Below are 27,461 nucleotides of genomic sequence, written 5' to 3' on the forward strand. Positions count from 1 at the left end.
ACACCATCATCAGACAGACGTACCTTTCCAAAAGACCGTCACCATACCGGATTCCAAACACATGCACAACAATTTAAACCTTAATATACTATAAAACAGCTGCACACAAGGATTGTGTGACAGAATAGTTCAGTAAAGAGAGGGACAGAGACAGCAGAGGATAGGAAAGGGGAGGGATGGAAACGTTCGTTCTTTCCACAGAAACAAGTTGAAGAATAACAGGTTGAGTCATGGATAAGGCTGAATCAGCTACGGGCAGATGCAGAGATACAGCACACACACACACACAGCAATAATTATGTTAAGTTACTAATTTAGGGCAGAAAAAAAAAAGTTGTTTACCATCACCACTAGTGTGACCTGCAAAAGCCCCATGCAGCATGAAACACACACATACACACAGAGGGAAAGAAGCATTAGTTTTACTGTTAAGAGAAAAACAAATACGGTCACAGATGTTAATAATTGACTCAATACTATATGTAAGGTCATTTTCATAAAATTCTGTGTAACTGTGAGTCAGTCTGAGGTCAGTAGACAGGCACGACACAGGAAGAGTGACAGTGACTAAAGCTCTCCATGGGGACATCTGGCGAGACAAGGACTCTTCATTGCAGACACAGATGAGGCTTTATAGAGGGAACGGGGTGCGAACACATATCTATGAACCCTTTATTCAACTGTTTGCAGTCACTGTCACTCATGACATTTAAAGCAGCACACAGACAGGGAAATCAACAGGGGAGAAACAGAGCAACAGGAAAAGAGAAAGTGAGACAGGGACTCATACCTGAGACACAAACAGCTCGGGTCCGTACTCCTTCCATTCGTTTTTCCATCCGCCTCTCATGATTTGATACTCTGGAAAAGAGATGAAAAGAAAATCCTTTTTGGTTCACATTAACCTAAACCTAAAGCATCCAGATGCCGCTATGAAGATAAGCAGAGGAGGAATGGAGAATCCTTCCACATCCTGTCATGTGTGTAGCTTTTTTCCAAGCTGAACATTAAGAAAAAAAAGAACACATATGTCTCTATCTTATGCAGAATATTGTATCCACAGTATGAGCAATTCAAGGACTGATATAACTACTAAGCCAGCCCAGTCACTGAAGACAAAAAACAAAGTTGTGCTGGTTAAAGGAAGAAATTAGATGATGAACATTGACTAAACTTCCTCTACGTATCACAGGAAACAGACACCTTGTTTTTACTTGATAAAGCAGCTAATAAGACCAAATGTGTCTGTTGACTTACTTGGGGATGGACGGCAGAGCTCTGTCCCCCTCTGCAAAATGAACACATGAATTAGACACAGAACAGACTCGCCTCTTGTTCAAACTGCATCCCTGTAACCATTTCTTAGTAGCCATATTTATTTTTTAGAAAAGACAAGCTCAAACATTGTCTAGTTATTCAAAGTGACCAGCTTAAGCCCTCGTCAGCTACAATCAGACTACTATTTATAGTAGAAGCTCATTTTTTTCTTTGCATCATGTTAAACAACATAGAAATGATCACAATAGTCATAAACTGCACACAACTGAACCATTGAAATGCTGCAATAGATCCCAAACTATCTAAATGTGGGTATATCGTAAACACAAAACAAATGTACAAGAGGTAGCGTGCCATACCTTTGTGCACTCTGACAATGAAGGAGTGCGTAGCTGAGGAGACGAGTCGACAGTATCCGTCAATCAAGTCAGCCATGTTTTCTGCCGTAGTTAGCGATGCCGTGGTGACTGTGAGGGGCCACACACACACACACACAAACACACACTCACACACACACACACACACACACACGCGCGCGCAAGTACACGCACGATTTAGTGGGACAGAGCGTTGCTTCACAGTGATACAATGAGAGCTTTATTAGTAACGTCTTCTACCAGTGCACATTCACACACATTCAGTCCTGCACGCACGCGCACACACACACCCCCACACATCCACACACAGATACTCTAGCACTGATGCACACATGCTGTTCCACTAGAAAGGCCTGCTGCAAACACACACACACTCTCGACAGACACACTCACGTCGACACTCAAGTGCAGATGGCAACACCCGCCTTCACCCTCCCCATGGGCTGTTTCCTTCTTTCCCTGTATCGTATTTTACTGCAGATTGGTTGTTACTACAACTTAAAGTACAACGTTTAACAAGCAGAAGCTATTTTATGTGTGTTACACATTTACACTCCTACTTAACATGAGGTATTAATGCAAACAATATCCAAACGACAGGCAGTAATGTTTCACAATGACCCACCCTACAATTGAAAAGCCAAGGATATCGTATGAAAGGTGTGTCTGTGTGTTTTCACCTCTGGAGCTCCTGCTACGTTGAGCTGCAACATGCCTTTCCTGTCCTTCTCTTCCAAAGCGGAGTATTGGATGGACTGAACCTGGTTAAAGTTAGCTAAGTGTGTAGGCTGCAACGACAAACACAGATGCACATAAATATTAAAAAACACTTATAATGTTCGTATACATGAGACATTTTTTTGCCATGGTCCCAGTTAATCATGTATTTCTTTTTTTTTTTTATATAAAGATGCCAACACTGAGCATGAGAAAGCCAACGTCACCGAGAGTGAATTTGAATGTGTGCATAAAAAGCCAAACAGGACACGCTCCACTATCACCTTATTAAATTAGCTGTAGACATTTTGACAGTCTGTCATCATTAAGTCAAATGTAATACCTTCATTTAAAATAAAATAAAATAAAAATAAGGTGTGCAGCTGTTTCCTGCATTTTGAGTTGTTACTGAAGCCAGCACCTCCTAAATACAGCTGTGTGGATCTCCTGATCACTTCACCTGGTGAAACCACACGCTCTTTCTCGCTCACGCCATCTGCTTTGTAACAAAAATGACCTGGCCGCTGGCATTTTAAGACTCATTTTAACTCAGGCAAGTGAAGTCTACTGGAGAGGACAGCCATTAAAAGGACGTATGATAGAGTGCCAATCTGGCCTTCAATTTAAAAGCATGCAGTATATAGTAGTAAGCATTAAACACGACATTAAACAAATATTGAACTGGTTCATGTGTTATGGACTCAAAGTTAGACCTTGTGAGTCGAGTTGTCTCAGTGCATACTCACCATTGAGCCCTTATCTGTGAGGTAGCTGATTCCTTCTTCTGGTCCAATAGCTAACTCTACTGATATTACCCAACTAGACTGGAGAGGGAGACATACAGTATTAAAATAGATGACACGTTTGCATTATTTACATCTCATCTGTTTTTACTACTTTTGATTTTCATTTGTTCTTCTCGTAGAGAGAAAAGTCTGCATTTTGTAGATGATAGTGATAGTAAGAGGAATATAGTGATATGAAGCAGGACTGTGCAAATGCATAAACTGCAATTACTAGCATCATCTTGTCTGGCTCTGACAAGCCATTGAAATTAAAGACATTCTACTTTACATTTTGTGAATAGGTCCAACCTCCTGAATTGGTCTGAATTTTCAGGTATGGAAAATGTATGAATGGATTTCACCGTTCACCGTTAGACGTAACACGTTTTGTCTTTATGAACCGAGTGTTGCCGTACCCCCAAAGCACATTTGAAGCACTCTTTGTCAAAGCGGTAGATGGGAGAGAGTATCTCAAAGAACTTGTGGATGCTCTGCTCATCGTTGAGGTTAGCAAACTGCTTAAAGGTCTGCTGGATCTGCTTACGCAGAGTCTTCGCCTGACAGAGCGGGAGAAAAAACATTTCCACGGGTTAAGTCTTTCTGGGAGAAAGTTGGTTCAGAGCCAAGACATGACAAAGCACAAAGTGGGTGACAACAGGACGTTTAACTTAATTCCAGACAATCAGATTATAAAGACATTCAGCCAGACATCCACTCAGTCATCAAGTTAGTCTCCCTGCCAGTCAGCCGGCACCTCCGTCAAACAGCCATTAGCTCATCCAGCCGCCTAAGTGGGCCTCGGATTCCCGAAGGACTTTCCACCACTGACACTTGACGACTCTGTGATCTTAAATGGGACTTTAATGGGAAACTCAGGGAGCTGAAAGTCACTGATGCCCTTACTACATTAACAGTAGTTTAGCCTCACCTTGAGGGAGTCCAGCAGGCTTTTGGGGAAGAACCTTCTTAAACCAACGTCTTTCCTAAACATGACAGAATGAAAAAAATGTATCTTTAAATACTTGAAATCTACAATCTTAGAATCTAAATTCGAGGCAATGTGGTTCACAGCGTGAACCAGATAAACTCTAATCTCTTACTCTAGTAGTTCATAATTGGATTTCTTATCCAGGGCGTTGCCTGGCATCTCTCTGAAGAACCTCCTATAAAAATCAAAGAGAAAGGCAAAACAATATTAAATGGTGAATAATAAAATTCACATATTCTGGAAAACGTCTTAAAATAAAAGCAGTGACTAATAGTCAAGATACCTGTTTGAGCAAACAGTATATTGTGTTGATTTGTGTCACACTTGTGGCATAAAAACAAATGTGTGTTTTTCTCACCTAATTTCCAAACAGCCCAGTTTCAGAGCAACTTCTTGATCCACCTGATCAGCTATATGCTGCATGTAGTCACTCTTTACCTGTCGATACACAGTGCAACGGAACAACTCATTCACCAACCGTTCTTATATGTGTGCATGTAATAACTCTACAGTCCTACAATCATATTCTCTGACAGACTTATAATTGCAATACTATAATACTACATCATTTACAATTATTTTCATTAATTACAAAAAATGTATAATTTGATTGGGAAACATCCCATCCAATAATTTGTGATTAATCATGCAATTTATAGGCCTAAAATAGCCCTATTTCTGCATCCCGGGACCTTCTTGCACAATGGCATATTTACTGCTGCTGCAGGATGATGCAGATTGTGCCCTGAGGAAGGAACGCATCTGCCAGGACGATGTAGATCTGTTCGCAGAGAGTGACGAGTACCACTTGGGGCGCTTTAGGCTTTGCGGTGACAATGGGATTCGTCAATATAAGAACACAGGTGCGAACAATTCCGCGGTTCAAGAACACGTCATAAATCGGACAGAGACTTCTCTTTTCCTTTCTCATGACCAAATATCAGACGGTTCATAGGAAGATATCAGTGAAAGAGGCACAATGTTTTATAACAACACTGCTCTCAAGATAAAGTAATACTGCAGTCCCATGTAAGAGCTATATTAATTGTATCAGTTAAGTATCTTTTTAGTAATCTGTTTCGAGGTACAGTATGTCTGCATGGTTAGATGAAAAAGCGACAGAGAGCAAGTGACAGAGCAGATCTTGTATGACAGAAGAGAAAATTATAGATACCCTTTTAAAATGTTTTTAATGAATAATATTTCATTAGGACCCCTTTCTGTGTCCTCTTTTTTGTGTGATCCTGCCAAGTTGCCTCACCTGGTGATAGAGGTAGTTAAGAGAGGGTTTGTCCTCAGAGAAATGGCTGAGGTAACCTTTAGGAAGGTACCGCATCCGCAACTCATACCTGAGAATGACAGAGACAATTTGGCTCAATACCCATACTGTCAGCACACACACCCACACATAGAATAAAATAACCTGCAGAATCCAAATTGAATGCCTGTATAGAGACAGAAGGAGCATGCTTACTCATACGTACAGCTGACGCATACACAGACCTCAATACATTTTAAAGCTGGTTATGTGAGTGTATACCAATGAATCTGTGACATGTTCCTGATTGCAAAAAAGAGATAATGAACAAAAAAAAGGCTTTTTTAGAAAGAAGAAGTTCAAGTAGTTTTTGTTGTCATGTGTTGCTGTGTGGAGCTAGAAACTAGTAACTGTCATGCACACACATTGTGGGCCTGTCAAGTTTCTTGTGCCTGTTTCTTGCACAATCTTCTTTATTCCTATTGCTCTTCCTTCAGAGGGGGCTTACATTGCATTAATCGTGCCCATGGAGCAATAGATTCCATGTCGGGCTCAAAGTCACTTCAGCAGAGTGGCTGTTTGCCAACACAGGGGCAAGTGTTGAAGTTGGAAGACGCTCTTTCTACTCACTCTATTAATTTCTGGTGGCACAGGAAGACGCAATTTCATATTTTACTGCCAGTGAACTAACTGAAAGTGATAACCTTGTAATACCATAAAGCATTATGAGATTCCTTCCGTTACACTTGCCAGTTAACTGTGCCACGGAAGTACCCAAATGGGCCATCATCGTTTATAGTGACATATCATTTTATGACTGACACATTGCAGTGACTACAGTGAGAGAGAAATGGGCCAGGAGAGTAGCGAGCTCCAAGCTGCTGTTATGCAACAGGCCTGAAGTTAAATAACAAAGGAAATTAAGGCTAAGGACAAAAGGAATAAAACATCCTCGTTCTATAATGAATGAACCAAAAAGAGATTGGGAGAAGAGAGATGATGCGTGTTGGAGAGAAAATAGAGAGCTGGGTAAGATAGAAAAGCACAGATGTGAGAGATGAAAGAAGGAGGGAGAGAAGGATCAAAGAGACAAGGAGCGACTGCGAGCCGCACGAGACCCAAGAGAAACACGCAGGGGGGCGAGAGAGAGTCAGTCCATCCCCTGGGCGACTTCTGCTGTTCTAACAATAGCTCGGCAGCAGCAGAAACTCCTGTGGGCGTGGAGCTCTGCAAATCGGCAACAACTGGCAGAGCCACTCAGCTACATGTTAGCGGTGTGAACAAGTAGCTAATTTTGAACTCGTTCAAATTGTAAGGATGTTGAGTGTAGTAACAGATCAACTGCAGGACAAAAGATAGAATTGCGAGAAGAGCTGTTAACAATATCCACTGAAGATGCCAAGCACCAGCATAGTTTTAGTGTAGGTTGAAAACAGACAAGCAGCTTCCCTTCATACCCTTCATCAAACAGAGAAGATCATCCTCGCGTGGCATATGAGGAGGCTGCTGCACCAAACAAATGGGAAGAATAAAGCTCTACAGATTGTAGTTTAATAATAGGCAGCAAATGCACCAATTGCATGCGAGTCACGAACCTGTGCAGTGAAGTCACCTTGACCCATTGAATTTAAGTAAACGTCATCCACCATGGATGAATGAGAAAACACATTATGTGAGGACTTTCGAAACCCCAGGAAATTACACACAGGGACCATGGTAAAAAGGAGCAATATTTAATTATTTTTACTGGCTGGGCACAGTGATTCATATTAGTATGTTTCAGGTTTATTGGATGTATACAATGGTTTAATTGGGACCATATGTTATATATAGCTGTAGCTTGTAAGGTAGGTTTATTAAAATACTCTTGTTTTGCATGTCTGGAGCTCAAACAAATGTAGCTCCTGCACCGCCTAATGTAACGTTGCCATGTTTATGGTATAATCGTTCTCTTGTCCGCCTCTTAAGAGAATATATATAATGTAGTATTACTTGGCCAGCTGTTTGATATCATCACGGCATTAAGGAAGAGGTTTCCCTCTTGATTAACAAGAAGATCTAATAACCCTTGTGGAAAAAGTGAACATGGAAAGAAATGGGGAGAGGGAGCAGACAGCATAAACCATTGAACCGTGTTGTAATCTTACCTCCATTCCTCTTGGGGGTGCTGTTTCTCATATTTCTCTCTGATGTGACACACGCCCAAATCAGGGTGTAACCAATGGAGTGCATCAGAGTGCAGATGGGTCAGACGGAGGCCCAGAGAGGACACACAGCGCAATTTGTGGATCTCTGCTATCTTTTGAATAACACCCTTTTGAAATGAGAGGAAGTATGAACAAAGAAAAAAGTGATAATCAGGGAAATTTGGATTATGGAGGGCTAGAAAGGTAAGAAATGTGTGTGCGTCTCGTCTCACCCTGACATCTGTAGCATCTCCATGCCTGATATTACTAGCCCAGGTGCATGGTTCGCTGTTCGTCTCAAAATAATGGAAGATCTTCAGAACCCGGTCCATGGAGCCTGAGGGTCGCTCAAGACCGCCAGTAGAGCCACTGGTACCACCACCGGTACCACCAGGCATCACAGACCGGGATTTAACCCCACAACCACTCGCTGCAGAGTGATTGAGGTTGGGTTCCAAGTAGGACGACGATGCCATGCCTGTTTCAGATCCTCCTGCGGGGGCTAACTGGCCGTCATATTCTGGAAAAGAGAGGCGGCAAAACAGAGAGGACAGAGGTCAAAATGTGATGTTGTATTTTTTTCAACATATCTTTTATCTTCATTGGAAATACGTTCAATTATGTCAAATGAGCATGACACACTCGAGAAGAATAAAAATCAACGGGTTAAAAAAAAAAAAGGTGATTAGGGTACGTAAAGAGAATTACTTTATCAACCCTTTGAAGCCCACCACTGCAAGAATAGCTAACACAGTAAAACACCCACTCAAACAGCCTCTCAGGCACCCCCATCCTGCCATTCATACTGCACTCTATACTTTGGTCATGATACAAAAAACAGGCTACATTAAAAATCATAAAGACATAAAAGAGAACTAGTGCAAATCCACTCTCACTCAAGAAAACAATCCAGGTGGCAAAGAGATAAATAAAACTGCGATAACAGAGCAACATTGAGACAAAAAAGAACTGAAGAAACTCAAGAGAGTTTCAGTCAGTCAGTAACGATTCCATTTCAACCAGCAAATCACTGACACAATGTCCTCTTATTTTTTTTTTTTTTTTCGAAAGACCTCTCATGGACTCAAAGCTCACCATAAATCAGCTTCTATAAATGGATTCCCAGTGGGAAACACTGTGGTCAAACTGGACAGCCTACTGCTAAATCAACCACACAGTGACTCTCGTCGAGCACTCAGCTTAACCGTAAACCACTGCGACACCAGTCAGTCAACTGGTTGTTCAGTCCTACCTGCAGCAGGGAGTGGAAGTGGCCAACATGTCCAAGCCATACCAGAGTCTCTGTGAGGCAGGTTTATACTGTCCTCAACCAGTTGCATGGCTACCAGGCGGCAGTTTCCAATCTGCTGGTTTCTAAATTCTGTCTTGACACGTTAAGGTCTGCTGTGAGAGGATTAGTAGATTGTTCTGGACATTGACTGGTTTAATGTCGGCGTATAGCAGCTTTAATAGTAGTGGCTGCAGGTGGGTAGCAGAACAGCAGGATGAATTACTACTGACAAATTCTACATGATGAACTTACAGATAAACACACAGAGAATCACAAGATGTCTAATTAGGTACAACATTATACTTATTATTAAATTGAAACTAAACAATAGCTTGGCTTCACTTATATTCTTTATCCACAAATAAAGACATTTGTAATCCAGCAAACACAAGCACAAACTATCCATTTCCACAGATTCTTCCTGTTTGTCTTAGACTCTCTCGCGTATTTACCAGACTGTGTGGTATTGGCCCTCTTTAAAGCTTGTTTCTACTATAGGTTCATAATAACACGTCCTTGTGCGAGACACAAGCTCTGCCGCTTCCTGTGTCGTACGGTCACTTCCTGGATATCCCTGCAGGCTTTGTTGAGTCATCATCACTACAGGGGCTGGTTTCAGCTGGCTGTGAACTCTATCTGCGGCTATCTTACAGTGACAAAAGAGAAGTAAACCGACTGATTGACTGACTAATTGCATGGCTCACTTCCACATTTGGGAATGTAATCTACAACTAAATATCTTTCCAAAAGATATCCAAAATTGTGATCTGCGTCATCATCTACCAAGTTATTCAGGTGTTGAAAGATCTACTTTCTTATATTCCATGACTTATTTAATCCACTGAATATGGAGACGATAAAGCCAACTGACAAACTGTTTCTGTTACTGTCGACTCTGGTTGTTTCACTGCCGTTCTTAACAGCCTGTAGCAAGCACAAAAAACACTACTGTTAACATCACATCTCTACATTCAGCATTTTTCCGTGTTGTGTTCAGGTTCACGGTCAGATCACTTCATGCAGAGAAAAAAAGGGAGAAAGAAACAAGAGACAGAAATATGCAGACTGATCCAGGGAAAAGTTGGTTCAGCACTTTGACAGCTTGACCTACAGTTGCCTCGTCAAAGACACACGCTGAAATACATGCCTGTGTGTGTGTGTGTGTGTGTGTGTGTGTGTGCGTACGTGCACACAGTGACTGCATCAGAAGTGTAAAGGAGGACATTATGCATCTAATAATTTGACTCAGCACTCTCTTGTAAGAATCTGCTGTATCAATAGTGTGCGTGTGTGTATGTGCACAAGTCCAACACACATTATTACATCCTGTGTATTCAGCACATTTTGTTATTGTTATATGAAAATCGTTCCCTCGTTTTTTTTCATATTATTCAACCGTATGTTGTTGATTAAGTGTATGACTCAATCATATGTTGTCGCAATTCTACTTCATTTCCAAGTGATTAACTTTCATTTGGATGTAAAGAGCCTGTATCAAAAAAATGTAATTCAAAAAAGTTAAATATTCACTTCCCAAGAAAAGGTTTTATCCATCCAAGTATTTCATCTTGAAGAGAAAGTTGTGTTTTCAAAGCAATTACCTGTACATACGTTCCAGTGACCAAGGAAAATAAGTAATTAAGATATAATAATAAGTGATAAGTATAATATAATATAATAAGTGACGGCGCTGCCTAGGTTATAGTGCATTATACTGTACATTAAAAGCTTTGTTAAGTCTCTGCAGTTTAACAAAGAGCAACAGGACAAGTGTTGGTTATTAACTCAAATGTCCAGGTGTGTTCTGAAAAGGGACAAGAGTGAAAGTTGACGGTGTTTTGGTGAAGCAGATGAAGAAGTACATTACTTACATTTATTAAAAGCGAGCTCATACTGCTTGTAATAAGTGTATAATATCCACGCGCATGGCTTCATACTCAACATACCCTCAAGGCTTTAATACAACAGATTAGTGAAAATTAGATGATAAATGTTCTAACAGTATTACCATCATCATCCAATTAAAGTGATATCACTGTGGCTGTGATGCTACTGGATTATTAGGTGGTTTGTTACAATCCCTAATTATCCAAATATACCATTATATAATGTATTTGTCACAATAGCAATTGACTTGTAATAACTACAGACCCGGTTTACCTGATAAATATATTAAATTTACGGCTAGAGGGGTTGTGCAGTGGACATAATTTATAGTCCTCTGTTCCTTCGATGGCTGCAGAGATTTTTAGCTTTCTAGGCAGGCAGGGACAGACTAGCTCTGTGTATTTCTTGGGAATGCTTCAAATTACAAAAGCTGTGTGAACTACACCTCACATTACATTATAGTTTTTGAACAAGCTTAGTGAAGAAAGACTGTGAAATGCTTTCGCACTCTATTTGCTGAAGAGTTACACTAAAACATACACATTGCAACACTACTAAAATGCCAATGTTTTACTAATGTTTATACTATTATTATTTCTGTAGACTATGCAGAGAAAAAACAACATGGATTACTGATTGATATATCAACAATTATAAATATTTAATTGTTGATATATCATCAATTAAATATATATATAAAATTGTTGATATATCATTGTGTTATTGCTTTACGGTTCATGTCATTTCAGTTTGTGTGGCAGCAGACACCAGGTTTTGTGTGTAGTTAATGTCACAGTAATAACATCAGCATATTCTTTTTGGTTTTTGTACAAAGTGTAGCTGAAAAAAAACAGGTACTAAAAATTATGTTGACACAAAAAAAGAAAATCTTGAACATGCAGTACACCTTTGTTTGCTTACTTTTGAAGGTTAATGATAAAACAATATCAACATGTGCTATCAACACAAAGTCCAGAATGTACACAAGCTGTGATACATACAACAAACCAGCTACTCGGTTAGCCACCAGAGGAGGTAGAGAGTCACAAACCAGCCATCTGCTGCTGCCTCGGCCAGTCAGTAATCAGATTAGAAATTAAGCACTACATTGTTGTAACACCCCAGTGCATACACTGAGACAAAAAACAATAGTGACACAAAATCACACAGACACAACCGTAACCTCATTACTACATACAGCTTGATAAAATCCTATTAGAGAAGCAGGCAACCTACATAACCGCCTTGGTGTATGCATACAACTACGGTATGCTACAATTAAAGCAAACATAACCATAACATGTAGTGTGTTCACCATTTTTTAATCAGAAAAAGGGTTTTGTTAATATATGGTAGCCCTTTAATAATGAAGCTAAAAACCAGTATGTGACTGAATTAATATAAAGTACGAGACACAAAATATTTGAGATTGCAGGTGTCACGGTGAACATAAAGCCTAAGCATCTGTGTGTGGTACAGAACAAATGCTTCTATCAGATGCTTTTAAAATGTGTATATTATCCAGCATGTGAAGACACCTTGGACTTTCAAGTTGGCTGCTACACAGCAGTGTATTATTGGACATTATGCCATTAACTTACATACTGTGTAGACCCTAACAGTTTATATATTATAAAAGGCTGTCCTTTAGTTACCGGAGTCCATGGATACAAATCAGTTTTGGGGAACCACAAAATACTGAAATGAATGCTTTAAAAAAAAAAAAAAGGTGGACTACACAGCACAGGATAAATGAAGCTATTTCTCGTTGCACCAATTTCTACTCAACATAACTATACTAAATCCCCTGCATACATGCCCTCACACATTCAAATAGAGAAAAGAAGAGGAATCAAATCAACTAGGCCATGCAGGCAGGAGGGGTGCAGGCGGCTGCCAGGCCCACCACCCCCTCTCTCAGTGGGGCTCCAGTGACTGACAGTCAGCCTGTTAAACCACAGAAGGTTGAGCTGTCCCGTAGCAGCAGCTGAAGGACGGTTTATCTCCTCGCCTAACTGGTATCTGGGTTACTGGGGTTAGCACAATCCTGGGGGAGCCTAGTTCTCTCTGTATTTGTGTTGCCATCGCTCTCTCTTCATATTTATCCCGGTCATTATGCCTTTATTCTTTCCAAAGCCTTCATCTTTTCCTTTCTTTTGCCTGCCTCACTTGCCAAACTCCCTGCATCCTTCTTTCTCCGTCCTTTACCCCCTTCATCTGCAACTCTTTTCTTCTTCCCTTCTCTTAATCTCCTCCAGTCACTCATCTGACATGCTCAGACCTTTTAGTTCCTGTCTTCACATCTCCATTTGATTCTCTGTCCTATTGAACCACCTCTCTTCCTTCCTCCCTCTCATCTTTCTCTCATCCTCAAACAATTTCCTCTGCCCTCCCCCTTCCCCCCCATGCTACTACACTCTCTCCTCTGCCAAGGATTGGCATTATCCACACAAGGGGATGACACCGAAAAAGTCACAACATTGGTTGTATATCTATATAGATGAATATATATTAAACTCTGGTCGAAACATAGATCGATATCTACAGGTCAAAATGTCACTTCCATATAAATACAATGGTTTTCCATGGTGACCCAAATGGACCCCAAAGAACCAGCACCAAGAGTGTGCGCGTGCATGTATGTGTATGTGTGTGTGTGTGTGTGTGTGTGTATGTGTGTGTGTGTGTGTGTGTGGGTGTATGTATGTGTGTATGTATGAGTGGGTGTTTTCTGAGCTGTTCCATTGACATCAGAGCTACCAGGGAACCTGATAACCACCATCTCCCCACACACTCATATTCACCAACCTAATTACAGCTCAGTACAAATGTAACCCGTGCAAATTACCTGATAAGATACAGTAGTTCAGTTGTTTTTTCCAAACAGGGGGAAGCAAAACGAGATTAATTGTTGCCATTCAGTTCAGTTTTATCTCAAGTGCTGTAATAATTAAGCGATACAAACACGTAACTCATTCATTGGACAGTTTTGGATAAACTGTCATTTAGCATCGCTAACTGACAGCTGGTCCTGCAGGACTTCACTGAGCCTTTTTTCATTATCCAGTGGTAACAAGGAGCTCATGAAGTTAAAGCTGGCTATGGGTTCTTAGTTATGACCCCAACTGGACCTCATCTGTCATAAATCAACCATCAAAATCCCAGGGTGATGAAATACACAAATCGGTCTCATTCAGACTTCATGAAGCTGAAAACATAGCTCAGTTAAAGGAAAAGGCTGATGAAAAACTGCACGTTTAACAGAGTGAGAAGAGGCTTTAAAGGCAGAGAGGAGGTAAACAACACATTACTTTTCTATTTCATTGTAAATAATGATACCACGGTGGAGAAAAGTGCACTGTCTAAAGGAAGACACTACATTTGATTAACAATGATATGGAGCCAATACTTTGCATCTGTGAATCTTAAGTATTTAGTTAAATACACAAGAACTTGTCAAACTACAGGGGGCATTTGTCAGAACACAATATGGTGTGCTGATGAATACACTTATTATTACCTACTTGGTAGGGGGTGCTGTGCGTAGATGCAGGCCCCCTTGCTCCAGCAGAGAGGGATGCAGCCGCTGTCCTCCATTTGTTCTGTAGAGGGGGCTTAACGAGGTCTGGCCACAGGGCCCAGACAAACCTGCTGGGCCCCGATAACAGCATAGAGCCTAGGACTAGGACCAGATCCTAACCTGACTTCCCTTAACTATTTTTAAAAAATCCTAGTATATAAATGTGAATAAGTCAAGAAAACTTGAGCATCCTAAAATGTTCACTAAAACGTTAGAAATTGAGGCTGTCATTGGTCATTGTTGTGATCATATCCACTGCTCACCTCACAAGATAGCCATATAAAACTCAATAGAAAACTATCTATCAAAGCCAGTGTCCCAAGGCTGCAAGTAACTCCAGAAAAGAAAAGAGCCAAGCAAGAGGAAACAGAGGATGTCAAATATCCTTTGTACTGTCAAATCTGATGACACAGCAAGTGTCCCCACAGGAGGTAGAGAATATACCAGTCCGTTACCAGTTATGCTTCAACGACCATAACAGAGTATAACAGAGATAAAAGTCTGGCTCAGCTCCCTATCTGGAAGTTGGTCCTTCTGCACCAAAAGAAACAAATGCTGAAACAACCCAGAGATGATAGAAACTGGACGTACAATGTGTTGTACAGTAATCCAAGCTACTGATCACAAGACTCTTTCTCACACGCATTACTTAAGGACTTGAGGAAGTGGCTCGGGGTCCAGTTTTTAGTAAACAATCCGCCTGATTCATGTCATGACCTTTAACCCCAAAGAAATACCGTCACCATTGTGCAATGTGATATACAATGCTACAAATACAAACGGTATTTTTTTTTTTCCCTCATTCACTTCAGGGAGCTAGAGCCCTTGTAGGTGGAGAGGATTCAGTAAGTTCCTCGAGGACACTTCAACAGGGTTGAAGCTTCCCAAAAAAAGACGTTCAAGTCTGGCTTCGGTGGCTGTGGGATTATTTTTCTACCCATTAGGCCATCCTACGGTCCAATAAATCCTCACGAAATATCCAATTCTGCCCTTCGGGTTTGGAGCTGCTGATCCAATTAATCAAACGTTGATGTGAAATTCAAAGAAGGTGGATTCCAGCAGTCATATATCTTAAAGCACATGGTTTGGCATTGTTTGTCAAAGATCCAGGTTACGAAATAACACCGACAATGCTTGCTGGCAAAGTAAGACGATATGATTGCAGTCAAAATCTTTTTTCCAAGAAGGGAAGTAGTTTTGTTCCGTAAATCCACAATTGTGTCCAAAGGAGATGGTAAGACGAATGAGAGAGGGACAAAAAGAGAAACTGGCTTCGGCAAAGAAAGAGACAAAAATGTAGGGCAAAGAGGGGCGTAGAAAAATGGAGTAGTGAGGGAGAGGAAGGTGGAGTGACCGACGCAGGAGGAAAAAGGGAACGCGAAAGGAAAAATGACGACGTTAGAAGAAGACAGAAGAAAGAAGAGTTGAAGGACAACAGAATTATCAAAAAAAAGAAAGAAGAAAGAAAGAATTAAAAGAAAATGTGCATCAGAACGAGAGCGAAGAATAAATAAATTGAGTGTGATGAAAAGAGAAAGTGGAGAAACCCCAGGGAGAAGCTGAGCCTCGCGTCCTCCAAAGCTTTCCCCACAATGCTCTGAGCCCGCAGGAGTAAACCAGGTCAAAGCAGGTGTCTGATGTCACGGAGAGACAGCGACCTGAAGGGAAAGGTGGAGCCTGGATGCAAAGCCAGGCGGTTACGGGAGAAGGACTACGAAGAGAAATTGATGTTGCAGAAGTGGGTTGGAGAAAGAAAAGAAAAAAAGATTTGATGCAGTAAATCCGTTTCGAAGCCAGTCAGCTGTGTGTGTGGCTTCTTAGGCTTTCTTCTGGAGCAGCTGAAGGGCAACTAGATCAAAACATCATCCCAATTTCTCTCACACACACACACACCCACCCAAGTGAGTGTGTGCATGTGGAAGCCGAGTGTTTCTCCTTTGCTGTTTTTCGGTACATGCTGCTGTGGCCACGCTGCGAAAACGTTAACAGGCTGAAGCAGCGAGGGTGCAAGTGTCTGTGTGTGTGTGTGTGTAGGTGTGTGTGTGTGTGTGAAGGTGTGTGTGTGTGAGAGAGAGAGACACAGGAGGAGAAAATACTGTAAGTGAGACAAGATGCAGAGGAAAGTGCAAATCTTAATACAACTAATACACAAACACACAGTTTGACCAGGATTAACGCTGAAAATGATAATTGCACTGTTTGATCCTACAACACTTGTTCCCCTTTCTCTTTTGCAGATCTCTACTGCCCTCAGCAGAGCTCTACTGCCCTGTCCTCACGCTCTGTTGGCTCTCCTCCTCTCCAAACATATTTCATCTGCTCCTGCAGCGTGCCAGCAGAAATATGACATTCAATTCCTCTGACGTGCGAGAGCACAAGATGAATGTTAACACTTTCAAGCTGAGCATCCAAATGCAAAACACTGACCACAATCATAGTGTGATCCTTTGGTGACAAAAAAAATTATGCAGAGCATAACGGTATGTATTCAATTATGTTATAATAAGTCCTCCAAATGAAAGACAAAATACAATATTTGTATATTTATTACCCCGACATCTAGAAACAGGACAACCCCATTCGTCAGTGCCTCCCAAAATGGTTACAAATCACGGTTAGAGAATAAATGCGTTTCATGATCAGACATCGCTATGGTTGAGGTTTGTTGACCTTTGTCGTCACGGCTACAGTAAGAACCACAAGGTTAAGGTTGGGGAACTAACTATTTATGGTCATAAAAGAAACCAATGTGGTTGGTAATGGGGAAACAAACAGCAGTCTGTCCTGTTTATGTTGCGCCGTTGATCCACACTGACCTCCGCCCTACCTTGACATTGTCACTCTATCATAATGTCAGCCGACTTCCTCCTTTGCTGCGGTCATTACTACCACAGCCACTAAAGGGCTTTGTCACCGGAATGTAAACTTACTGGATGTCGTTTAAAACAACTAGTGCAGTCTCGACATGTGAGGATGAACAATATAAACACAATGAACTGTTCACAATAAGCCATGATTTAATGTTTGTGCCATAAATTGAGCACCAATACACCAGCATGTACACACAAAAAAGAGACGTTGCCCAAGCACAAGCAATATTAAATGATGAAGACTAAATAGCAATAGCCTTTTGTGGGTTTTTTCATACTCATACTGTAATTTTCTTATCTCTATATCAGTTATGTAGCCTTAGTTTGAATTCATTTACTGGATTTAAACCACATGTGGTTCTTAAATGCCGAAGCCAACTTGTGAACCATTTAGATCCGTCTTTGTGATTCTTGATTTGTGAGTCTTATCATCACTTAAAATTATAGCATGATATAATAGAGTAGAGTTATGAAAGGCTCAATGTTATGTTCAGTATGCTCCCCACAAAAAAAAGAAACAATGTTGTGATCATTATCAGCAGTACTGAGTATTCTCAGGGCCGTTATGGGCTGCAGATGTTCAGTATACCCAGTCTGCCCACTGTGCCATGCTACTGCGCCGTGAAGGTCACGAACAGGACCGGTGATAAAGGGCAGCCCTGGCGGAGGCCAACACCCACCGGGAACGTGTCTGACTTACTACCGAGGAGACGAACACAGCTCCTACTGCAGGCGTACAGAGACCGGATGGCCCGTGCCAACGGGTCCGGCACCACATACTCCCGCAACACCCCCCACAAAAACCCCCTTGGGACCCGGTCGAAAGCCTTCTCCAGGTCTACAAAGCACATGTAAACTGGTTGGGCAAACTCCCAGGACCCCTCCAGTAATCTTGCGAGGGTAAAGAGCTGGTCCACTGTTCCACGACCGGGACGGAATCCGCACTGTTCGTCTTGAATCTGAGGTTCGACAAGCGGTCGGAGCCTCCTCTCCAGCACCCTGGCATAAGCTTTTCCCGGGAGGCTGAGCAGTGTGATACCACGATAGTTCGAGCACACTCTCCGGTCCCCCTTCTTGAAGATGGGAACCACCACCCCGGTCTGCCAGTCCATGGGCACTGTTCCCGACCCCCATGCGACACTGAAAAGGCGTGTCAACCAAGACAGCCCAACAATGTCCAGCGCTTTCAGCATCTCAGGGCGGATCTCATCCACCCCTGGCGCCTTGCCACCAAGGAGCTTTTTGACTACTTTAGCGACCTTTGCCAGGGATATGGGTGAATCCACCCCAAAGTCTTCCGGTGCTGCCCCCTCTCCGGGGGACATGTTGGCCGGGTTTAGAAAAATCCTCAAAGTGCTCTTTCGACCGCCCGAAAGAGCACTTTCAGTTGACAGCTCTGCTCCTCTCTTCACCCGAGTGTCCAAGACATACGGCCGCAGATCAGATGATACGATTACAAAGACGATCATTGATTGTTTTTTCGGGCTGAGCCCGACCGGGCCCCATGGGCGAAAGCCCGGCCACCAGACGCTCGCCGACAAGCTCCCCTCCTGGGTCTGGCTCCGGGAGGGTGCCCCGGTTTCCCTTGTCCGGGCAAGGTAGCTTCAGTCCGTGGGCTGCTTATAATCAGGGTTTATTGAACCGCTCTTAGTCTGGGCTCTCCCCCGAGACCTGTTTGCCTTGGGAGACCCTACCAGGGGCTGATGCCCCGGACAACATAGCTCCCAGGATCACTGAGCCACTCAAACTCCTCCACCACGTTAAGGTGGCGATTCATAGGAGGAGAGAGTTAAGGTCAAGAAATGTAAATTATGCTTCTGTCCTTTTCAGGAATGACACGTTCTCAGCTCCAAATATACAACATCCCCCTTGAACGCATAGGATCAACTGTTACCTAGCAACAGCCATGGAGAGAGACTGGCGCTTACGGCCATACAATCTCATCTCTATACATATGAAATTATTTAGCTCTACCTGTTTTCTTCAAGCATGAGTCAAGACTAAGGCCAAAGAACGTTATTCTTTTTGAACGTTAATATCAAAAGATCTCATCAAATTGAAAAGGAAACAGTGATTTCCATTCAGTGGTTTATTTCTGGCACTAAATTCTGACGAAAAACAAAGCTATATTTGGTGCAAAGGAGACCTTTATAATGTAAGTTTGATGTGAGAATTCAGACACACTGCACACACACAAACTGCACACAGGCATTAGTTATCAACTAGGGGTGGATGTTAAACTTCTTTACACAAAAGTAAAAATTTTAAATTTCTCCCATTAGTTGACAGGAAGTTCAACAATACTTTCCCGTATTTGAACAAAAGTAAATAAATACTCACCAGCGTAGTATGTTAGTCTGGAAATATCTAGAACAAAAATGGGCGAGGGGGAAAAGAGAAAAAGAAAACAAGATTTTATATAGTGAATTATTCACAAGTACCTTCATGTAATTTGAATTATGTCATGGCATCAATGAGAGGCCACTGTACAACATTGTGATTGGAAGTCTAACTGGGCTGGAGGAGTTACTGTAAGACTCTTCTGAGGCCAAAAGGCTGAAAGACTGTGGTGTTCATTCCCGACCGTTTAGCGATGAATTGTCAATTCAACTGATCCACTCATTTCAAGAATGAAACACTTGGCACAGATGTGTGCGGCATGCACAGATAGCCCCTGTACGTATGGTAACAAGCTGCTGCTCTTCATAGAAACTGTATTCTACTTCAAGTCCAATTTGATGAGCTTCCCCTTTATACATTAACAGGAAGAAAGTGAATTGATAATGATAATAAGAATCATAACTAATGGCTGTGTTCTGTCTACTGAGTGACACAATATGTTAGCGCAACAATTCACTAACGCATCAAAGAGGAATTTCATTATTTGGAAAATCCATTTGGTTGCAATGCTTAGTTTATTTGACTGACAGGGGTCAATTTCTCATCACACTAAGCACATCCACTGGTTTACATGTCGGCACTGACCAGCCAGTAACCAGTGCAGCAGGAGGATTTAATTCCAGACAGTCGGAGCAAGGTGAGAGTCATGCTGTAATAACTACACCCGTTGGCCTCGTTCCACTCTCAAACCTGCCACCTTCATGTCACGTTTGACTCCCCACTCCTCTGTCCCATCTTTTCACTCGCTCTTTACAATCTCACGTAAAACCTACGACAAAATGAGCAATATGATGAAATGTCCAACACTGATGCAACGCTGATCTGTTACTAAGCAACAGGCACAGCACCGTGGCGCTAATTAGTATGCCAAAGCTTTGTCTTATAAAATATACTGCAAGATCAAATATTATCCATATACTTTTCTTCTTTGTATAAAATAAATGAATGTACTTTTTTACATTTTGTACAGGGATCGCGTCCATAAAATTGCAGCTTGAAAAGCTTTTAAGAGATCTTTTTACATTCATCATTTGTTTCAGTTTTACCTGAAAAAAGCGGTATACTACAGTAATACACAGTATACTATGATAATTTGTATATAGTACATATTGTATACAATTAGCATGTAGTATGGAATAGGACACAGAGTATCTTCTTAAAGGGCCAATGTGTATTAATTGCATCTAGCGGTGTGGTTGCAGATTGAAACCAACTAGTCCTCCGCTTACACAAGAGCAAATCCGTGGTACCTCTATTCGCCTGACTCAGAGGCCATCCTTCCCATAATAACAATACTTAACAAGCAACGGAAGTCAGATGGCAGCTGCCGCTACCACGTTTATTTCTAACATTACCGCAGTTTCACAAGCGTGACGGAAAACTGCGGTGGCCTTCAGGTATTGTAAAAATGTGCAATGGTACTAAGGACACCGTTAAAATGCAGTGGTAGTCGGAGTCGTTTGTATTGCCCGACTACTGTAGAGACATGATGTGCAAGATGTGGGTCTCTGTGAAGAGGAACCGCTCCCTTTGTATACGAAGGGCTCATTCTTAAGTTAACGAAAAAAACAACACTCAAAATCAAAACCAGGTAAAGACGAGAGTGTAGTGAAGCATTGGGAAACAGTTCAGGATCATTGTGAAACAATAAACTACATAACATTTCTACTTGGTTTGATTTACTGCTGCTCAGTGTGCATTCTGACACTTTGCATAATTTCCTTTAATAACATAATCCAATTTGTTCCTGGCAGAGTTGTGTCCAAAACGTTGGCTACAACCATGATGCTATTAACAAAAGCAACACAACGGCAATCTTGGCAATATTCTCCTTCTCACTACGATTAACAAGTGCTGAATGTAACATTAAGGCATTGAGGCTTGTTTGAGCCAGGAGAGGCAGTGCATTTCGGTAGAAAAGGTTTAAGCGTGAATTGTGTTAAAAATATACCTATGAATCTGCCCTTGAAAATTGCCCACGCATTTGCCCGAAACAGCTGTCTGTGCCAGAGTATATTATCAAACAAAAATAAATACCTAACAGAAGTATGACGACATGCGCATCACCACACAAAAAGAGACTTTCTGCTTTCAAACAACCCTCTACGCACAGATATTTTCTCAATGTCACCAGAAATGAGATCGCTTTCAACCCGACTTTAATCTTTCACATCCACAAATAATGACCCAAAACTAGAACCTGTTATCAAAAACGTCACTAAAATTGCTTGAAACCTTTTGCCCTTGCATAAGCACTCCCAAAAGCTTCTCCCTCCTACTCTTTCACACTCTCAGCCTTTTTTCTTTCAGAGTAGACAACTATAGCCCCTGGCTGTAAAATGCAGAGGCTACACTACAGTAGACACCGCCGTGCCAACGGCATTGCACAACTCCGTTCTCATCAAACAAACAACAACTGCCTTTTTGCAGCCCGTCTGCAGTGATCGGCAGTCAGAACGGAATAGTGGCCGAGCCACCGAGTGCAACATCAGTGAGTAGAATAAAGCCACCCCAGTCAAGGATACAGCTTTAATGAGGTAGCTGTCATTGTAAGTAGCAGCTATGAAAACATTGTTTTAGTATTGGAACTACTGCAGAGATTAGGAACCAAGAAGGGTCTGATTCACATCTGTATTTTTGTACGTTTGGCAGAAGAAGCGTTTACATGAGCCGACGTCAGCAAAAAATATTTTTTAAAAACCTTTGCCTTTCATTTATTTCATTTTGCTTACACACAATCAAATGGAGCGGGATGCTAAATTTCATATATCATAGAGTTTACGGATTAAGAGTTCAGCAATACACTGTACAAATCCTTTACAAAGCTTACAAGATCCCTCACTTCTGTTCGTCAACAGCCTATTATTAATTACTGTCTTCAATTATTTTACTCCAAACAACAAGACACTGAACCACATGTTCTTCTTTTAATCAAAGTTGGTTTCTGTTACATCAAACACATGATGCAATTACAATACTTGTATGCAACATAACATGAGATCATTAAACCAACTAAATAGATATTTTTTAAAGCTAAAACTCAGACTGACATCAAAAGAAAGTGATATCATGTTTTGCCATATGGATTACATATTTGCTATTTATCCTAAACTACTACCTGAATGTTGTTCTGTGCAAATGAAAAGTACGAGAAGATCCAAGAGATATTCACTCGATACTAAACTTAACAAATCCAGATATTTACCAACTTGGGACAAGCTATTGGATCCCGAGCCTTATATTGTTCCTATTTAAAGTCATTCTAGGGTTAGTTTGTTCAAATATATGATGATGCTTATCTGTTAATGAAGTGCATCCAATTAATGATGAGACAGAACAACACAATGATTTCTTTGTGAGAGAAGTCATTTGAAGAGTCAATGTTTTTAACTTTATAAACACTTTTACAGGGCAGGACTCCAGCGCGCACTCTCAGATCCCCTTTTACACCTCCCTATTTTCACATAAATTCGCTGATTTACAGGCTTCATTTATACAATTTCTTTGCACAAACTTTTTACACAGTGTTTCATGGCTCTTCCTCAGCAGCAAAGTTAACGTTCAGACATTCGCAAACACATTGATTCAAACTACCGTGTCCCTGCGGTCCCACAGAAGTGTCAGTCAGAGTCTCTGAGTCCTCTCGCTAACTGATTCTTTAAGGATTTGTGTTTGGATTTGCAAAGTGTTGACTATCAACAACTAGACCACCTGACATTCACTCCCATGCTAACTACAGTATGGGTTTTAGTGGCAAGGTGTTCCAATTATTGTGTTGTTGATTTTCTCCATATTGCCCAACCTAAACTTCAAATATAAGGGAGTATTAAATATGTCACCAAAACTTTCTCGGTGTAACCTAGCTCATTGCTTTGAAGATACAGCTCGACATCAGAGCTCTAGCAAAACCTAAAAAAGCAAATGTAAATGTTGACGAGGGGTGTAATGCAAGTTATTAAAGAATCACAGCATCTGTCCACGTGGGATAAGTCAAACAATGCAGCGAACTATAGACACAAAAAGGGGAAGGCTGATGATAAGACAACAGGAACACATGCTTCCAGTCATACTTTCCCTGGTCTTAACAGACAGCCTGCTGTTGTTCTGTCCTGAAAAAAGACAACTATAGCTCCTAAAGACGTATAAATACATCAAAGATCCAGCCTCGCAAGAATATGACACAACCCGGCAGGTATTTTGGCAAGAGCTATTTATGCAATAGCAGAAAACATGGCCAGGGGCACAGGATGGGTGTTGGAGGTAGAACTGTCCTGGAATTCAATACAACACAATAGTAACCACAATACAACACAACTTAACTGAGATCATAAGGCAGAGTTGCACACCCTTCATAGATTAAGAGGGTGTGTGGTGTGATTTATATACTAACAATCAGAAACACAAACACAAGGACCATCTGCATTCAACTGCACAGTCATACATGGGGGTTTGTAAACACTGTGACTAAAGAAAGCTATTTGCTTTTCGACACGTCTTAGACTTCCTCTAAAGCATCAATTGTCAGACATTTCATTTCATTGTTCTTTTTTATTTGTCCACTAACAACTCCACTAACAACAGCTGTCAGCTGCACTACTGTGGCACAGCCATGTGGACAAGAAAAGTGACATTTGATAGCAGTGGCCTGTGGTTGTTCAGATGCATTTATACATAAACAGAAATCTGATGTTTAACTCTTTGTGGTACAGGTCTGACCAGATGTCGTTGCCCCAAAAGTGTCAAGTAGATCGGATTTCAAGCAGTTTCTCTGTAGTTTCTGCAGTTTCTCTGCAGTAAACAATGGAAAAATCGGATGTGAGCCACATACAATTCCTAGTCCTAGACATTTTCTGCTAGAGTGAATGCAGGTTCAGAATCACAGGATGATTTTAACGAAAAGTCAGGGCACCAAAAAGATTAAAAACATGACAGAAGCATATATACATTCAAAGCTCATCTTACCGACAGTTAAAGGGACTCCTTCGAATAAGCTGATTTTTAAATTATAGCTGTCACTCTGTTTAAATTCTCAAAAGGTGCCAGTGCCAAGGAAGACACTGCAGTCGCAGTGGCAGTGATAGCCACAGTAAGAATACCAATGACGATGTAGTAATGTCATAATTGAAGCAATAGTGATATTTGTCGTGAGAGCTGTGGTTGTTGTATTCCATCTTTAGATTTGTGGGAATTTTCAATTGTTCACCAATCGTATAATAAAAAACATGGCATGGGATTTTAACAAGTAAAAGACTAGTCCATATGGACAGCACACATTTCATTTCACACCTTTCATGATGGCAAGCCTGGTGAGCAAAAAAATCCCAAAACGTTCAGGACAACAGAAACAAAACAATTTGTGCAAATGTGTGAATATGTCACATCTGTTGTCAGATGCAACCAACCAGGTTTATCAAAGGAAACAGAGCAGGCTGACACTATATCAGAGCCTTCTGCGTCTTTGTTTGTGCTCCACACTCTACCTGTTTGTGAGCTTTTCACATGCAACTGCTTGCAGCGCGGTGAGCAGCTTAAATTCCTTTCCAGCCCTCAGCACACTCAAGCACAGAGCACCCATACACCAGTCTGATCGCAGCCCAACACATTCCCAGAGCCATCAGTATGACTACAGGCGTTCATACCTCCATTGGTGCAGCCCAGGAAGTCCCAGAAATGCATGTCGGCAGCCGTGTACACAGAGGACCGAACCTCTGCTAACTAACAGACGCCTGGATATGATTCTGTTCGGTCTCGCCACTTCCTAGTTGTACTGTATGCTGTCACTTGTAGGAGAGGGAAAACACCCGCCCACTGATTGGTTCAGAGGAACACACCTGGGGGCTGAGTTTCATTTCCAAACTGCTGCCTCCTTCTCCTGAGCTCTCATTTCTAATCGTCTTCCCACTACCTCTCCCTTCGCTCCCCACCTAATCTAGTACTCTCATCTTTATCTTTTTCTGACCAAAAAGAGACGGCTGTAAAAATTGATCCAACATCCTCAATGTTTCTTTCCACATCCCTGCCTCTTCAGATTAGTGGAAGTAACAAGAGAGGACGCCTGGAGAAACCGACAGAGGCCCTTCTTGATCTACTGTGTGAATAACACGGGTGTAAACATTATTTCTACTAACATATTCCTCACATGCACAAAATAATCTGACATTTTAAATCCAATCACACAGGACACATGGCATAACATTACGTATAAGCACCAGTCAGGTTTTATAATATATCTGACTACAGACCTGTGCTCAACACTGAAAAAAAAAAAAAACATGAATCACAACACTGACTGGACATGCAATCGAGCAAACATTAACTTGACTTTCAATAATATCTACACTGCAGAGGGATTACGTGCATCCGTTGGAAGGGTAGTGACTTCATGAAAATGCCAGGAAGTAAAAATGGCTTAATAATGCACTAAACACTGTCATATACCTCTTACAGAACCTGCAAGCAGATGCTCCATCACTAGTGGAATTTAATCACAGTTTGAGTTTATTAACTGGAAAGTGAGCGGACACTAGCATTGTCACGCTTGTGTTTTTATAAGTATCAAAGACCTGAATATGTTCTGAGCTCATTGCTGTTCAATTATCAAACATCGGAAGACTTCGGGGTCCTGACTCTCCAGTGTGGCTGCATGGGTCACATAAAGGCAGGGACCAAAATAGGAAAAATAATGGATGAAAAGCAGAAACCAGTAGGAGACACAACAGGGCAGCCTTGACTCCCAACTGCCTGAAAGCCAAAAGTAAAACTGACCAATCCTGAGTGATGACTCCTCACTCAGCACCATGTTTAGTTCTGCAAACGTTGCCATTGCACCTGAAACATTACCTGAGCGTGCCAAAGGGATGATCGGTGCCCGGTGGTTCAGAAATCAACACGTTCAACTCGGCCCACCACAGCGATAAGTGGACAGTATTGTGGTTGAGAAGGCAGCACGGGCGACCCAAAACACTTCGAGGGGCTCAGGTTCAGCAGGAACTAACCCGCTCGGTCTCAAACCCCCGTTGCTTGCACCCACACAAAAAAAGTAGCAGTTTGAGCAACACGTAATTCATCAACACGCAGATGTTTCGCTGTGTGTTGCTCTGCATGACAGAAACACTCCTCGGCTTGGACCTTTGCACCTCAGCGGAGGAACAGAGAGGGGTGGTTTCGGCCACTGCACCACTTGTCTGTCTGTTTGGAATACAAATGACTCCGCGGTGTCAGACTGAGCAGTGTTTTCACTTCTTACAGTCCGCGATAATTCACCTTTAATCCCCATTCCAGCTCCTATAAACGCCCCCCCGCCTCTTGCATGCGCGTTAACCCCATTGTCTGTGTGTGTTACCCCCTTTAATGCTAAGCTAGCTCAGCTAACGGTGGGCTATTCCCATTTAATCCCCCCCTCCCCGCCCCACCCAGAGGGATCAATACTCACCCGCTTCAGCTCTGGAGCCCCGGCCGCACCTACTCTCCGTAACCAGCCGGTGAGTTTGGTTTTTTTATATAAATGTATGAACCCGTTGGTACCAGAGCCGGCTTGGTGGCTGTGCCTCTTCGTTATGATCCCCTCTCCCGGTCTGTGTTTGTCCTCAACAGCGCCGTGCCCGGTAGTCGGTGTCCACTGACGCTAGCTGTTAGCACCGCCGCCGCTGCTGCTGCTGCTGCTGCTGGAGCGGAGCTTTTCCAACATGGCTGCAGCTGTCTGGGCTCACTGACAGCAGGAGAGGGGCCCTACGTGTCCAGCACCACACAGCATGGGTCCCCCCCAAAAAATGTTTTTGTATTAACGCCCCGATATTACAATACTCTCTTCAATGTATCTTTCCAAATAAAGTCACCGAGACACA

At 41.9% G+C, this 27,461-nt stretch overlaps 1 protein-coding gene across 5 annotated transcripts in view; it reads right to left on the bottom strand.

The window, feature by feature from the left end:
• LOC117745047 (focal adhesion kinase 1-like) overlaps positions 1-27,233 on the bottom strand; it is a 55,938-nt gene extending 28,705 nt beyond the window's left edge. The window contains exons 1-14 of one of the 5 annotated variants that reach the window (XM_034553033.1): positions 25,257-25,310; positions 19,558-19,584; positions 7,823-8,109; positions 7,551-7,717; positions 5,407-5,494; positions 4,504-4,583; positions 4,258-4,320; positions 4,086-4,140; positions 3,574-3,714; positions 3,119-3,196; positions 2,336-2,443; positions 1,638-1,755; positions 1,258-1,288; positions 791-861 (exon numbers count right to left, since the gene is read on the bottom strand). In XM_034553033.1, the coding sequence (XP_034408924.1) occupies positions 791-861; positions 1,258-1,288; positions 1,638-1,755; positions 2,336-2,443; positions 3,119-3,196; positions 3,574-3,714; positions 4,086-4,140; positions 4,258-4,320; positions 4,504-4,583; positions 5,407-5,494; positions 7,551-7,717; positions 7,823-8,109; positions 19,558-19,584; positions 25,257-25,293 (1,351 nt within the window). In that variant the 5' untranslated portion in view covers positions 25,294-25,310. Of the gene's footprint in view, positions 1-23; positions 116-790; positions 862-1,257; positions 1,289-1,637; positions 1,756-2,335; positions 2,444-3,118; positions 3,197-3,573; positions 3,715-4,085; positions 4,141-4,257; positions 4,321-4,503; positions 4,584-5,406; positions 5,495-7,550; positions 7,718-7,822; positions 8,110-9,332; positions 9,433-19,557; positions 19,585-25,256; positions 25,311-27,049 lie in introns of those variants that run through there. The other 4 variants (XM_034553034.1, XM_034553035.1, XM_034553037.1 and 1 more) reach the window with 4 other exon arrangements.
• Between the last annotated feature and the right edge of the window lie 228 nt (positions 27,234-27,461).

Source organism: Cyclopterus lumpus, chromosome 16 (assembly GCF_009769545.1).
Source record: "Cyclopterus lumpus isolate fCycLum1 chromosome 16, fCycLum1.pri, whole genome shotgun sequence".
Lineage (NCBI taxonomy): Eukaryota > Metazoa > Chordata > Actinopteri > Perciformes > Cyclopteridae > Cyclopterus > Cyclopterus lumpus.